This window comes from Rana temporaria, chromosome 2 (assembly GCF_905171775.1).
Source record: "Rana temporaria chromosome 2, aRanTem1.1, whole genome shotgun sequence".
NCBI lineage: Eukaryota > Metazoa > Chordata > Amphibia > Anura > Ranidae > Rana > Rana temporaria.
The window spans coordinates 540928918-540943741 of NC_053490.1; the positions used below are offsets into that span (position 1 = coordinate 540928918).

The 14824-nt window shown below is 58.3% G+C and overlaps 1 protein-coding gene across 1 annotated transcript in view; it reads left to right on the forward strand.

Annotated features, from left to right (window-relative positions):
* The first annotated feature begins 1875 nt into the window (after positions 1-1875).
* Positions 1876-14824, forward strand: part of LOC120928129 — an 85602-nt gene continuing 72653 nt past the window's right edge. The window contains exon 1 of the mRNA XM_040339244.1: positions 1876-1981. Coding sequence (XP_040195178.1) covers positions 1957-1981 — 25 coding nt within the window. The 5' untranslated portion in view covers positions 1876-1956. The remainder of the gene's footprint in view (positions 1982-14824) is intronic.

Genomic DNA, 14824 nt, shown 5'->3' on the forward strand with positions numbered 1-14824 from the left:
TCACTGTCCCCAGCGGAGTGTTTCCTTACATCTCAGGTGTCACTGTCCCCAGCGGAGTGCTTCCTTACATCTCAGGTGTCACTGTCCCCAGCGGAGTGCTTCCTTACATCTCAGATGTCACTGTCCCCAGCCAGCGGAGTGCTTCCTTACATCTCAGGTGTCCCCAGCGGAGTGCTTCCTTACATCTCAGGTGTCACTGTCCCCAGCGGAGTGCTTCCTTACATCTCAGGTGTCCCTGTCCCCAGCGGAGTGTTTCCTTACATCTCAGGTGTCTCTGTCCCCAGCGGAGTGCTTCCTTACATCTCAGGTGTCCCTGTCCCCAGCGGAGTGCTTCCTTACATCTCAGGTGTCTCTGTCCCCAGCGGAGTGCTTCCTTACATCTCAGGTGTCACTGTCCCCAGCGGAGTGCTTCCTTACATCTCAGGTGTCACTGTCCCCAGCGGAGTGTTTCCTTACATCTCAGGTGTCACTGTCCCCAGCGGAGTGCTTCCTTACATCTCAGGTGTCACTGTCCCCAGCGGAGTGCTTCCTTACATCTCAGGTGTCACTGTCCCCAGCGGAGTGTTTCCTTACATCTCAGGTGTCACTGTCCCCAGCGGAGTGCTTCCTTACATCTCAGGTGTCACTGTCCCCAGCGGAGTGCTTCCTTACATCTCAGGTGTCACTGTCCCCAGCGGAGTGCTTCCTTACATCTCAGGTGTCACTGTCCCCAGCGGAGTGCTTCCTTACATCTCAGGTGTCCCCAGCGGAGTGCTTCCTTACATCTCAGGTGTCCCCAGCGGAGTGCTTCCTTACATCTCAGGTGTCCCTGTCCCCAGCGGAGTGCTTCCTTACATCTCAGGTGTCACTGTCCCCAGCGGAGTGCTTCCTTACATCTCAGGTGTCACTGTCCCCAGCGGAGTGTTTCCTTACATCTCAGGTGTCACTGTCCCCAGCGGAGTGCTTCCTTACATCTCAGGTGTCACTGTCCCCAGCGGAGTGCTTCCTTACATCTCAGGTGTCACTGTCCCCAGCGGAGTGTTTCCTTACATCTCAGGTGTCACTGTCCCCAGCGGAGTGCTTCCTTACATCTCAGGTGTCACTGTCCCCAGCGGAGTGCTTCCTTACATCTCAGGTGTCACTGTCCCCAGCGGAGTGCTTCCTTACATCTCAGGTGTCACTGTCCCCAGCGGAGTGTTTCCTTACATCTCAGGTGTCGCCCCCCCCCCCACTGTTTACTAAGAACTAAGGGGGTGTGTACATGGAGCAGTGATGTAGCTGTTTTTCTCTCCGTGCAAAGTAATCAGTCACATTGATTAAGTGGTTGTTAACCCACTTTCAGTCATTTGCATCTCACCTAGTGACAGTGCCACCCCATCCCCCTCCTGTTGCAGGAATAACCAATATATTTTTACACTATCCGTTCTAAATGCTAATACAGTGTCCCCCTGTCTCTATAGTTCATTAAAAATATACCTCCTTCACCGTATCTCACGGCGGCTCCCGTCGCTCTTGTATGTCTCCTCTCTGCACGTCTTGCAGAAGCAGTGGGCGGGGCCGAGATTTCCCCGCTGACATGACACGAGGAGGAAGTGAGAGAGGAGACGCAGCCTGTCACGTGATCGCCAGGAGCCGCCGTGAGATACGGTGAAGGAGGATTTTTTTTAATGAACCACAGAGACGGGGGGGGGGGGGGGGGTGGTGGCACTGTATTAGATTACAGAACGGATAGTGTACAAATATATTGGTTATTCCTGCAGCAGGAGGGGGTGGGGCAGCACTGTCACTAGGTGACACGCAAAGAGGGGAGGGGGGAGGACGGAGAAAACAGACACAAAAGAGGCGCCGCCCCTTCACCCACTGCCGCCCAGAGGCCTGGCCTTGGGTGGCCTTGTGGGAAATCCGGCCCTGGCTATATATAGGACTGGAAAAATTACTTTCGGTTTAGTAACGTCTCGGTGTGGAAGAGTCGGTGCGATGGTTCGGAAGACGGCGGTTATCGGTAGGAGGGGTTGATGGGGGGATGGGAAGGCAAGATCCCTCCATGACCGGTGTATGGAGAATGGATACATTGTATAGAGGAGGATCCGATGTGTGTACAATGTATCCATTCTCTGCAATCTCCTCACTGCTATACCACAGCGGCTCCGTACACCCAACCCGGCCTTCCCCACTGCCCTCCGCTCACACTACTATCTACCCGGGGACTGCTCTCTGATCCCCACTATCCGACCTACTATCCTAAAACTCCCCTCCATAATACCTCCCAAAGCTGGTCCGGCCTCTATAGCCCATGGCAGAGCTGGCCTGGCCTCTATAGCCCCTGGCAAAGGTGGTCCGGCCTCTATAGTCCCTGGCAAAGCTGGTCCCTCCTCCATAGTCCCTGGCAAAGCTGGTCCCTCCTCCATAGTCCCTGGCAAAGCTGGTCCCTCCTCCATAGTCCCTGGCAAAGCTGGTCCGGCCTCTATAGTCCCTGGCAAAGCTGGTCCCGCTTCTATAGCCCCTGGCAAAGCTGGTCCGGCCTCTATAGCCCCTGGCAAAGCTGGTCCGGCCTCTATAGTCCCTGGCAGAGCTGGTCTGGCCTCTATAGTCCCTGGCAGAGCTGGTCTGGCCTCTATAGTCCCTGGCAGAGCTGGTCTGGCCTCTATAGTCCCTGGCAGAGCTGGTCTGGCCTCTATAGTCCCTGGCAAAGCTGGTCCGGCCTCTATAGTCCCTGGCAAAGTTGTTCCCCCCTCCATAGTCCCTGGCAGAGCTGGTCCCTCCTCCATAGTCCCTGGCAAAGCTGGTCCGGCCTCTATAGCCCCTGGCAAAGCTGGTCCGGCCTCTATAGCCCCTGGCAAAGCTGGTCCGGCCTCTATAGTCCCTGGCAAAGCTGGCCCGGCCTCTATAGTCCCTGGCAAAGCTGGCCCGGCCTCTATAGTCCCTGGCAAAGCTGGCCCGGCCTCTATAGTCCCTGGCAAAGCTGGTCCGGCCTCTATAGTCCCTGGCAAAGCTGGTCCGGCCTCTATAGTCCCTGGCAAAGCTGGTCCGGCCTCTATAGTCCCTGGCAATGCTGGTCCGGCCTCTATAGTCCCTGGCAATGCTGGTCCGGCCTCTATAGTCCCTGGCAAAGCTGGTCCGGCCTCTATAGTCCCTGGCAGAGCTGGTCCCGCTTCTATAGTCCCTGGCAGAGCTGGTCCCGCTTCTATAGTCCCTGGCAAAGCTGGTCCTACTTCTATAGTCCCTGGCAAAGCTGGTCCCCCCTCCATAGTCCCTGGCAAAGCTGGTCCCCCCTCTATAGTCCCTGGCAAAGCTGGTCCGGCTTCTATAGTCCCTGGCAAAGCTGGTCCGGCTTCTATAGTCCCTGGCAAAGCTGGTCCTACTTCTATAGTCCCTGGCAAAGCTGGTCCCCCCTCCATAGTCCCTGGCAAAGCTGGTCCCTCTTCTATAGTCCCTGGCAAAGCTGGTCCCTCCTCCATAGTCCCTGGCAAAGCTGGTCCGGCCTCTATAGTCCCTGGCAAAGCTGGTCCGGCCTCTATAGTCCCTGGCAAAGCTGGCCCGGCCTCTATAGTCCCTGGCAAAGCTGGTCCGGCCTCTATAGTCCCTGGCAAAGCTGGTCCCGCTTCTATAGTCCCTGGCAAAGCTGCTCCCGCTTCTATAGTCCCTGGCAGAGCTGGTCCCGCTTCTATAGTCCCTGGCAGAGCTGGTCCCGCTTCTATAGTCCCTGGCAAAGCTGGTCCTACTTCTATAGTCCCTGGCAAAGCTGGTCCCCCCTCCATAGTCCCTGGCAAAGCTGGTCCCCCCTCTATAGTCCCTGGCAAAGCTGGTCCGGCCTCTATAGTCCCTGGCAAAGCTGGTCCGGCCTCTATAGTCCCTGGCAAAGCTGGTCCTGCTTCTATAGTCCCTGGCAAAGCTGGTCCGGCCTCTATAGTCCCTGGCAAATCTGGTCCGGCCTCTATAGTCCCTGGCAGAGCTGGTCCGGCCTCTATAGTCCCTGGCAAAGCTGGTCCCGCTTCTATAGTCCCTGGCAAAGCTGGTCCCCCCTCCATAGTCCCTGGACCCTGGCAAAGCTGGTCCCGCTTCTATAGTCCCTGGCAAAGCTGGTCCCGCTTCTATAGTCCCTGACAAAGCTGGTCCCGCTTCTATAGTCCCTGGCAAAGCTGGTCCCACTTCTATAGTCCCTGGCAAAGCTGGTCTCGCTTCTATAGTCCCTGGCAAAGCTGGTCCCTCCTCCATAGTCCCTGGCAAAGCTGGTCCCTCTTCTATAGTCCCTGGCAGAGCTGGTCCCCCCTCCATAGTCCCTGGCAAAGCTGGTCCGGCCTCTATAGTCCCTGGCAAAGCTGGTCCGGCCTCTATAGCCCCTGGCAAAGCTGGTCCCGCTTCCATAGTCCCTGGCAAAGCTGGTCCCCCCTCCATAGTCCCTGGCAAAGCTGGTCCGGCCTCTATAGCCCCTGGCAAAGCTGGTCCGGCCTCTATAGCCCCTGGCAAAGCTGGTCAGGCCTCTATAGCCCCTGGCAAAGCTGGTCCGGCCTCTATAGCCCCTGGCAAAGCTGGTCCCGCTTCCATAGTCCCTGGCAAAGCTGGTCCGGCCTCTATAGTCCCTGGCAAAGCTGGTCCGGCCTCTATAGTCCCTGGCAAAGCTGGTCCGGCCTCTATAGTCCCTGGCAAAGCTGGTCCCGCTTCTATAGCCCCTGGCAAAGCTGGTCCCGCTTCTATAGTCCCTGGCAAAGCTGGTCCGGCCTCTATAGCCCCTGGCAAAGCTGGTCCGGCCTCTATAGCCCCTGGCAAAGCTGGTCCGGCCTCTATAGTCCCTGGCAGAGCTGGTCTGGCCTCTATAGTCCCTGGCAAAGCTGGTCCGGCCTCTATAGTCCCTGGCAAAGCTGGTCCGGCCTCTATAGTCCCTGACAAAGCTGGTCCGGCCTCTATAGTCCCTGGCAAAGCTGGTCCGGCCTCTATAGTCCCTGGCAAAGCTGGTCCGGCCTCTATAGTCCCTGGCAAAGCTGGTCCCGCTTCTATAGTCCCTGGCAAAGCTGGTCCCGCTTCTATAGCCCCTGGCAAATCTGGTCCCGCTTCCATAGTCCCTGGCAAAGCTGGTCCGGCCTCTATAGTCCCTGGCAAAGCTGGTCCGGCCTCTATAGTCCCTGGCAAAGCTGGTCCGGCCTCTATAGTCCCTGGCAAAGCTGGTCCGGCCTCTATAGTCCCTGGCAAAGCTGGTCCCGCTTCTATAGTCCCTGGCAAAGCTTGTCCCGCTTCTATAGTCCCTGGCAAAGCTGGTCCCGCTTCTATAGTCCCTGGCAAAGCTGGTCCCGCTTCTATAGTCCCTGGCAAAGCTGGTCCCGCTTCTATAGTCCCTGGCAAAGCTGGTCCCGCTTCTATAGTCCCTGGCAAAGCTGGGCCGGCCTCTATAGTTCCTGGCAAAGCTGGTCCCCCCTCCATAGTCCCTGGCAAAGCTGGTCTGGCCTCTATAGCCCCTCCCAAAGCTGGTCCGGCCTCTATAGTCCCTGGCAAAGCTGGTCCCGCTTCTATAGTCCCTGGCAAAGCTGGTCCCTCCTCCATAGTCCCTGGCAAAGCTGGTCCGGCCTCTATAGTCCCTGGCAAAGCTGGTCCCGCTTCTATAGTCCCTGGCAAAGCTGGTCCCCCCCTCTATAGTCCCTGGCAAAGCTGGTCCCGCTTCTATAGTCCCTGGCAAAGCTGGTCCCGCTTCTATAGTCCCTGGCAAAGCTGGTCCCGCTTCTATAGTCCCTGGCAAAGCTGGTCCCGCTTCTATAGTCCCTGGCAAAGCTGGTCCCTCCTCCATAGTCCCTGGCAAAGCTGGTCAGACTTCTATAGTCCCTGGCAAAGCTGGTCCCGCTTCTATAGTCCCTGGCAAAGCTGGTCCCGCTTCTATAGTCCCTGGCAAAGCTGGTCCCTCCTCCATAGTCCCTGGCAGAGCTGGTCCGGCCTCTATAGTCCCTGGCAAAGCTGGTCCCTCCTCTATAGTCCCTGGCAAAGCTGGTCCGGCCTCTATAGTCCCTGGCAAAGCTGGTCCCGCTTCTATAGTCCCTGGCAAAGCTGGTCAGACTTCTATAGTCCCTGGCAGAGCTGGTCCGGCCTCTATAGTCCCTGGCAAAGCTGGTCCAGCCTCTATAGTCCCTGGCAAAGCTGGTCCCGCTTCTATAGTCCCTGGCAAAGCTGGTCCCGCTTCTATAGTCCCTGGCAAAGCTGGTCCCGCTTCTATAGTCCCTGGCAAAGCTGGTCCCGCTTCTATAGTCCCTGGCAAAGCTGGTCCGGCCTCTATAGTTCCTGGCAAAGCTGGTCCCCCCCTCTATAGTCCCTGGCAAAGCTGGTCCGGCCTCTATAGTCCCTGGCAAAGCTGGTCCGGCCTCTATAGTCCCTGGCAAAGCTGGTCCCGCTTCTATAGTCCCTGGCAAAGCTGGTCCCGCTTCTATAGTCCCTGGCAAAGCTGGTCCCGCTTCTATAGTCCCTGGCAAAGCTGGTCCGGCCTCTATAGTCCCTGGCAAAGCTGGTCCGGCCTCTATAGTCCCTGGCAAAGCTGGTCCCGCTTCTATAGTCCCTGGCAAAGCTGGTCCCGCTTCTATAGTCCCTGGCAAAGCTGGTCCCGCTTCTATAGCCCCTGGCAAAGCTGGTCCCCCCCTCTATAGTCCCTGGCAAAGCTGGTCCGGCCTCTATAGCCCCTGGCAAAGCTGGTCCCGCTTCTATAGTCCCTGGCAAAGCTGGTCCCGCTTCTATAGTCCCTGGCAAAGCTGGTCCCGCTTCTATAGTCCCTGGCAAAGCTGGTCCCGCTTCTATAGTCCCTGGCAAAGCTGGTCCGGCCTCTATAGTCCCTGGCAAAGCTGGTCCCGCTTCTATAGTCCCTGGCAAAGCTGGTCCCGCTTCTATAGTCCCTGGCAAAGCTGGTCCCGCTTCTATAGCCCCTGGCAAAGCTGGTCCCCCCCTCTATAGTCCCTGGCAAAGCTGGTCCCGCTTCTATAGTCCCTGGCAAAGCTGGTCCCGCTTCTATAGTCCCTGGCAAAGCTGGTCCCCCCCTCTATAGTCCATGGCAAAGCTGGTCCGGCCTCTATAGCCCCTGGCAAAGCTGGTCCGGCCTCTATAGTCCCTGGCAAAGCTGGTCCGGCTTCTATAGTCCCTGGCAAAGCTGGTCCGGCTTCTATAGTCCCTGGCAAAGCTGGTCCCGCTTCTATAGTCCCTGGCAAAGCTGGTCCGGCTTCTATAGTCACTGGCAAAGCTGGTCCCGCTTCTATAGTCCCTGGCAAAGCTGGTCCCGCTTCTATAGTCCCTGGCAAAGCTGGTCCGGCCTCTATAGCCCCTGGCAAAGCTGGTCCCCCCTCTATAGCCCCTGGCAAAGCTGGTCCCGCTTCTATAGCCCCTGGCAAAGCTGGTCCCGCTTCTATAGCCCCTGGCAAAGCTGGTCCGGCCTCTATAGTCCCTGGCAAAGCTGGTCCGGCCTCTATAGCCCCTGGCAAAGCTGGTCCGGCCTCTATAGTCCCTGGCAAAGCTGGTCCAGCCTCTATAGTCCCTGGCAAAGCTGGTCCGGCCTCTATAGTCCCTGGCAAAGCTGGCCTGGCCTCTATAGCCCCTGGCAAAGCTGGTCCGGCCTCTATAGCCCCTGGCAAAGCTGGTCCGGCCTCTATAGCCCCTGGCAAATCTGGTCCCGCTTCTATAGTCCCTGGCAAAGCTGGTCAGACTTCTATAGTCCCTGGCAGAGCTGATCCGGCCTCTATAGCCCCTGGTAAACCTGGTCCCGCTTCTATAGCCCCTGGCAAAGCTGGTCCCGCTTCTATAGCCCCTGGCAAAGCTGGTCCCCCCTCCATAGTCCCTGGCAAAGCTGGTCCGGCCTCTATAGCCCCTGGCAAAGCTGGTCCCCCCTCTATAGCCCCTGGCAAAGCTGGTCCCGCTTCTATAGCCCCTGGCAAAGCTGGTCCGGCCTCTATAGTCCCTGGCAAAGCTGGTCCGGCCTCTATAGCCCCTGGCAAAGCTGGTCCGGCCTCTATAGCCCCTGGCAAAGCTGGTCCCGCTTCTATAGCCCCTGGCAAAGCTGGTCCCCCCCTATAGTTCCTGGCAAAGCTGGTCCCCCCCTCTATAGTCCCTGGCAAAGCTGGTCTGGCCTCTATAGTCCCTGGCAAAGCTGGTCCCGCTTCTATAGTCCCTGGCAAAGCTGGTCCCTCCTCCATAGTCCCTGGCAAAGCTGGTCCCGCTTCTATAGTCCCTGGCAAAGCTGGTCCCCCCCTCTATAGTCCCTGGCAAAGCTGGTCCCGCTTCTATAGTCCCTGGCAAAGCTGGTCCCGCTTCTATAGTCCCTGTCAAAGCTGGTCCCTCTTCTATAGTCCCTCGCAAAGCTGGTCCCGCTTCTATAGTCCCTGGCAAAGCTGGTCCCTCCTCCATAGTCCCTGGCAAAGCTGGTCCCTCCTCCATAGTCCCTGGCAAAGCTGGTCCGGCCTCTATAGCCCCTGGCAAAGCTGGTCCGCTTCTATAGTCCCTGGCAAAGCTGGTCCCGCTTCTATAGTCCCTGGCAAAGCTGGTCCCCCCCTCCATAGTCCCTGGCAAAGCTGGTCCGGGCTCTATAGTCCCTGGCAAAGCTGGTCCGGCCTCTATAGTCCCTGGCAAAGCTGGTCCCGCTTCTATAGTCCCTGGCAAAGCTGGTCCCGCTTCTATAGTCCCTGGCAAAGCTGGTCCCGCTTCTATAGTCCCTGGCAAAGCTGGTCCCGCTTCTATAGTCCCTGGCAAAGCTGGTCCCGCTTCTATAGTCCCTGGCAAAGCTGGTCCCGCTTCCATAGTCCCTGGCAGAGCTGGTCCCTCCTCCATAGTCCCTGGCAGAGCTGGTCCGGCCTCTATAGTCCCTGGCAAAGCTGGTCCGGCCTCTATAGTCCCTGGCAAAGCTGGTCCGGCCTCTATAGTCCCTGGCAAAGCTGGTCCGGCCTCCATAGTCCCTGGCAAAGCTGGTCCGGCCTCTATAGTCCCTTGCAAAGCTGGTCCGGCCTCTATAGCCCCTGGCACAGCTGGTCCGGCCTCTATAGTCCCTGGCAAAGCTGGTCCCGCTTCTATAGTCCCTGGCAAAGCTGGTCCCGCTTCTATAGTCCCTGGCAAAGCTGGTCCGGCCTCTATAGTCCCTGGCAAAGCTGGTCCGGCCTCTATAGTCCCTGGCAAAGCTGGCCTGGCCTCTATAGCCACTGGCAAAGCTGGTCCCGCTTCTATAGTCCCTGGCAAAGCTGGTCAGACTTCTATAGTCCCTGGCAGAGCTGGTCCGGCCTCTATAGTCCCTGGCAAACCTGGTCAGACTTCTATAGTCCCTGGCAGAGCTGGTCCGGCCTCTATAGTCCCTGGCAAAGCTGGTCCAGCCTCTATAGTCCCTGGCAAAGCTGGTCCCGCTTCTATAGTCCCTGGCAAAGCTGGTCCGGCCTCTATAGTTCCTGGCAAAGCTGGTCCCCCCCTCTATAGTCCCTGGCAAAGCTGGTCCGGCCTCTATAGTCCCTGGCAAAGCTGGTCCGGCCTCTATAGTCCCTGGCAAAGCTGGTCCGGCCTCTATAGTCCCTGGCAAAGCTGGTCCGGCCTCTATAGTCCCTGGCAAAGCTGGTCCCGCTTCTATAGTCCCTGGCAAAGCTGGTCCCGCTTCTATAGTCCCTGGCAAAGCTGGTCCGGCCTCTATAGTCCCTGGCAAAGCTGGTCCGGCCTCTATAGTCCCTGGCAAAGCTGGTCCCGCTTCTATAGTCCCTGGCAAAGCTGGTCCCGCTTCTATAGTCCCTGGCAAAGCTGGTCCCGCTTCTATAGCCCCTGGCAAAGCTGGTCCCCCCCCTCTATAGTCTCTGGCAAAGCTGGTCCCGCTTCTATAGTCCCTGGCAAAGCTGGTCCCGCTTCTATAGTCCCTGGCAAAGCTGGTCCGGCCTCTATAGTCCCTGGCAAAGCTGGTCCCCCCCTCTATAGTCCATGGCAAAGCTGGTCCGGCCTCTATAGCCCCTGGCAAAGCTGGTCCGGCCTCTATAGTCCCTGGCAAAGCTGGTCCGGCCTCTATAGTCCCTGGCAAAGCTGGTCCCGCTTCTATAGCCCCTGGCAAAGCTGGTCCGGCCTCTATAGTCCCTGGCAAAGCTGGTCCCTCCTCCATAGTCCCTGGCAAAGCTGGTCCGGCCTCTATAGTCCCTGGCAAAGCTGGTCCCTCCTCCATAGTCCCTGGCAAAGCTGGTCCCGCTTCTATAGTCCCTGGCAAAGCTGGTCAGACTTCTATAGTCCCTGGCAGAGCTGGTCCGGCCTCTATAGTCCCTGGCAAAGCTGGTCCCGCTTCTATAGTCCCTGGCAAAGCTGGTCCGGCCTCTATAGTCCCTGGCAAAGCTGGTCCCACTTCTATAGTCCCTGGCAAAGCTGGTCCCGCTTCTATAGTCCCTGGCAAAGCTGGTCCCGCTTCTATAGCCCCTGGCAAAGCTGGTCCGGCCTCTATAGTCCCTGGCAAAGCTGGTCCGGCCTCTATAGTCCCTGGCAAAGCTGGTCCGGCTTCTATAGTCCCTGGCAAAGCTGGTCCCGCTTCTATAGTCCCTGGCAAAGCTGGTCCCGCTTCTATAGTCCCTGGCAAAGCTGGTCCCGCTTCTATAGTCCCTGGCAAAGCTGGTCCCGCTTCTATAGCCCCTGGCAAAGCTGGTCCCCCCCTCTAGTCCCTGGCAAAGCTGGTCCCGCTTCTATAGTCCCTGGCAAAGCTGGTCCCGCTTCTATAGTCCCTGGCAAAGCTGGTCCCTCCTCCATAGTCCCTGGCAAAGCTGGTCCGGCCTCTATAGTCCCTGGCAAAGCTGGTCCCCCCCTCTATAGCCCCTGGCAAAGCTGGTCCGGCCTCTATAGTCCCTGGCAAAGCTGGTCCGGCCTCTATAGTCCCTGGCAAAGCTGGTCCGGCTTCTATAGTCCCTGGCAAAGCTGGTCCGGCTTCTATAGTCACTGGCAAAGCTGGTCCCTCCTCCATAGTCCCTGGCAAAGCTGGTCCCGCTTCTATAGTCCCTGGCAAAGCTGGTCCGGCTTCTATAGTCACTGGCAAAGCTGGTCCCGCTTCTATAGTCCCTGGCAAAGCTGGTCCCCCCTCCATAGTCCCTGGCAAAGCTGGTCCGGCCTCTATAGCCCCTGGCAAAGCTGGTCCGGCCTCTATAGCCCCTGGCAAAGCTGGTCCCGCTTCTATAGCCCCTGGCAAAGCTGGTCCCCCCTCTATAGTTCCTGGCAAAGCTGGTCCCGCTTCTATAGTCCCTGGCAGAGCTGGTCCGGCCTCTATAGTCCCTGGCAAAGCTGGTCCGGCCTCTATAGTCCCTGGCAAAGCTGGTCCCCCCTCTATAGTCCCTGGCAAAGCTGGTCCGGCCTCTATAGTCCCTGGCAAAGCTGGTCCGGCCTCTATAGCCCCTGGCAAAGCTGGTCCGGCCTCTATAGCCCCTGGCAAAGCTGGTCCGGCCTCTATAGTCCCTGGCAAAGCTGGTCCCCCCCTTTATAGTCCATGGCAAAGCTGGTCCGGCCTCTATAGCCCCTGGCAAAGCTGGTCCGGCCTCTATAGTCCCTGGCAAAGCTGGTCCGGCTTCTATAGTCCCTGGCAAAGCTGGTCCGGCTTCTATAGTCACTGGCAAAGCTGGTCCCTCCTCCATAGTCCCTGGCAAAGCTGGTCCCGCTTCTATAGTCCCTGGCAAAGCTGGTCCGGCTTCTATAGTCACTGGCAAAGCTGGTCCCGCTTCTATAGTCCCTGGCAAAGCTGGTCCCCCCTCCATAGTCCCTGGCAAAGCTGGTCCGGCCTCTATAGTCCCTGGCAAAGCTGGTCCCCCCTCTATAGTCCCTGGCAAAGCTGGTCCGGCCTCTATAGTCCCTGGCAAAGCTGGTCCGGCCTCTATAGCCCCTGGCAAAGCTGGTCCGGCCTCTATAGTCCCTGGCAAAGCTGGTCCGGCCTCTATAGCCCCTGGCAAAGCTGGTCCGGCCTCTATAGTCCCTGGCAAAGCTGGTCCGGCCTCTATAGTCCCTGGCAAAGCTGGCCTGGCCTCTATAGCCCCTGGCAAAGCTGGCCTGGCCTCTATAGCCCCTGGCAAATCTGGTCCCGCTTCTATAGTCCCTGGCAAAGCTGGTCAGACTTCTATAGTCCCTGGCAGAGCTGATCCGGCCTCTATAGCCCCTGGCAAACCTGGTCCCGCTTCTATAGTCCCTGGCAAAGATGGTCCGGCCTCTATAGTCCCTGGCAAAGCTGGTCAGACTTCTATAGTCCCTGGCAAAGCTGGTCCGGCTTCTATAGTCACTGGCAAAGCTGGTCCCGCTTCTATAGCCCCTGGCAAAGCTGGTCCCGCTTCTATAGCCCCTGGCAAAGCTGGTCCGGCCTCTATAGCCCCTGGCAAAGCTGGTCCGGCCTCTATAGCCCCTGGCAAAGCTGGGCCGGCCTCTATAGCCCCTGGCAAAGCTGGTCCCACTTCTATAGCCCCTGGCAAAGCTGGTCCCCCCTCTATAGTTCCTGGCAAAGCTGGTCCGGCCTCTATAGCCCCTGGCAAAGCTGGTCCGGCCTCTATAGTCCCTGGCAAAGCTGGTCCGGCCTCTATAGTCCCTGGCAAAGCTGGTCCGGCCTCTATAGCCCCTGGCAAAGCTGGTCCCGCTTCTATAGCCCCTGGCAAAGCTGGTCCGGCCTCTATAGCCCCTGGCAAAGCTGGTCCGGCCTCTATAGCCCCTGGCAAAGCTGGTCCGGCCTCTATAGCCCCTGGCAAAGCTGGTCCGGCCTCTATAGCCCCTGGCAAAGCTGGTCCCCCCCTATAGTTCCTGGCAAAGCTGGTCCCCCCCTCTATAGTCCCTGGCAAAGCTGGTCTGGCCTCTATAGTCTCTGGCAAAGCTGGTCCGGCCTCTATAGTCCCTGGCAAAGCTGGTCCCGCTTCTATAGTCCCTGGCAAAGCTGGTCCCTCCTCCATAGTCTCTGGCAAAGCTGGTCCGGCCTCTATAGTCCCTGGCAAAGCTGGTCCCTCTTCTATAGTCCCTCGCAAAGCTGGTCCCGCTTCTATAGTCCCTGGCAAAGCTGGTCCCTCCTCCATAGTCCCTGGCAAAGCTGGTCCGGCCTCTATAGTCCCTGGCAAAGCTGGTCCGGCCTCTATAGCCCCTGGCAAAGCTGGTCCCGCTTCTATAGTCCCTGGCAAAGCTGGTCCCGCTTCTATAGTCCCTGGCAAAGCTGGTCCCCCCCTCCATAGTCCCTGGCAAAGCTGGTCCGGGCTCTATAGTCCCTGGCAAAGCTGGTCCGGCCTCTATAGTCCCTGGCAAAGCTGGTCCCGCTTCTATAGTCCCTGGCAAAGCTGGTCCCGCTTCTATAGTCCCTGGCAAAGCTGGTCCCGCTTCTATAGTCCCTGGCAAAGCTGGTCCCGCTTCTATAGTCCCTGGCAAAGCTGGTCCCGCCTCTATAGTCCCTGGCAAAGCTGGTCCCGCTTCTATAGTCCCTGGCAAAGCTGGTCCCGCTTCTATAGTCCCTGGCAAAGCTGGTCCCGCTTCTATAGTCCCTGGCAAAGCTGGTCCCGCTTCTATAGTCCCTGGCAAAGCTGGTCCCGCTTCTATAGTCCCTGGCAAAGCTGGTCCCGCTTCTATAGTCCCTGGCAAAGCTGGTCCCGCTTCTATAGTCCCTGGCAAAGCTGGTCCCGCTTCTATAGTCCCTGGCAAAGCTGGTCCCGCTTCTATAGTCCCTGGCAAAGCTGGTCCCTCCTCCATAGTCCCTGGCAGAGCTGGTCCGGCCTCTATAGTCCCTGGCAAAGCTGGTCCGGCCTCTATAGTCCCTGGCAAAGCTGGTCCCCCCTCCATAGTCCCTGGCAAAGCTGGTCCGGCCTCTATAGTCCCTTGCAAAGCTGGTCCGGCCTCTATAGCCCCTGGCAAAGCTGGTCCCGCTTCTATAGTCCCTGGCAAAGCTGGTCAGACTTCTATAGTCCCTGGCAAAGCTGGTCCCGCTTCTATAGTCCCTGGCAAAGCTGGTCCGGCCTCTATAGTCCCTGGCAAAGCTGGTCCGGCCTCTATAGTCCCTGGCAAAGCTGGCCTGGCCTCTATAGCCCCTGGCAAAGCTGGTCCCGCTTCTATAGTCCCTGGCAAAGCTGGTCAGACTTCTATAGTCCCTGGCAGAGCTGGTCCGGCCTCTATAGTCCCTGGCAAAGCTGGTCCAGCCTCTATAGTCCCTGGCAAAGCTGGTCCCGCTTCTATAGTCCCTGGCAAAGCTGGTCCGGCCTCTATAGTTCCTGGCAAAGCTGGTCCCCCCTTCTATAGTCCCTGGCAAAGCTGGTCCGGCCTCTATAGTCCCTGGCAAAGCTGGTCCGGCCTCTATAGTCCCTGACAAAGCTGGTCCGGCTTCTATAGTCCCTGGCAAAGCTGGTCCGGCCTCTATAGTCCCTGGCAAAGCTGGTCCCGCTTCTATAGTCCCTGGCAAAGCTGGTCCCGCTTCTATAGTCCCTGGCAAAGCTGGTCCCGCTTCTATAGTCCCTGGCAAAGCTGGTCCCGCTTCTATAGTCCCTGGCAAAGCTGGTCCGGCCTCTATAGTCCCTGGCAAAGCTGGTCCGGCTTCTATAGTCCCTGGCAAAGCTGGTCCCGCTTCTATAGTCCCTGGCAAAGCTGATCCCGCTTCTATAGTCCCTGGCAAAGCTGGTCCCGCTTCTATAGTCCCTGGCAAAGCTGGTCCCGCTTCTATAGCCCCTGGCAAAGCTGGTCCCCCCCCTCTATAGTCCCTGGCAAAGCTGGTCCCGCTTCTATAGTCCCTGGCAAAGCTGGTCCCTCCTCCATAGTCCCTGGCAAAGCTGGTCCGGCCTCTATAGTCCCTGGCAAAGCTGGTCCCCCCCTCTATAGTCCCTGGCAAAGCTGGTCCGGCCTCTATAGCCCCTGGCAAAGCTGGTCCGGCCTCTATAGTCCCTGGCAGAGCTGGTCCGGC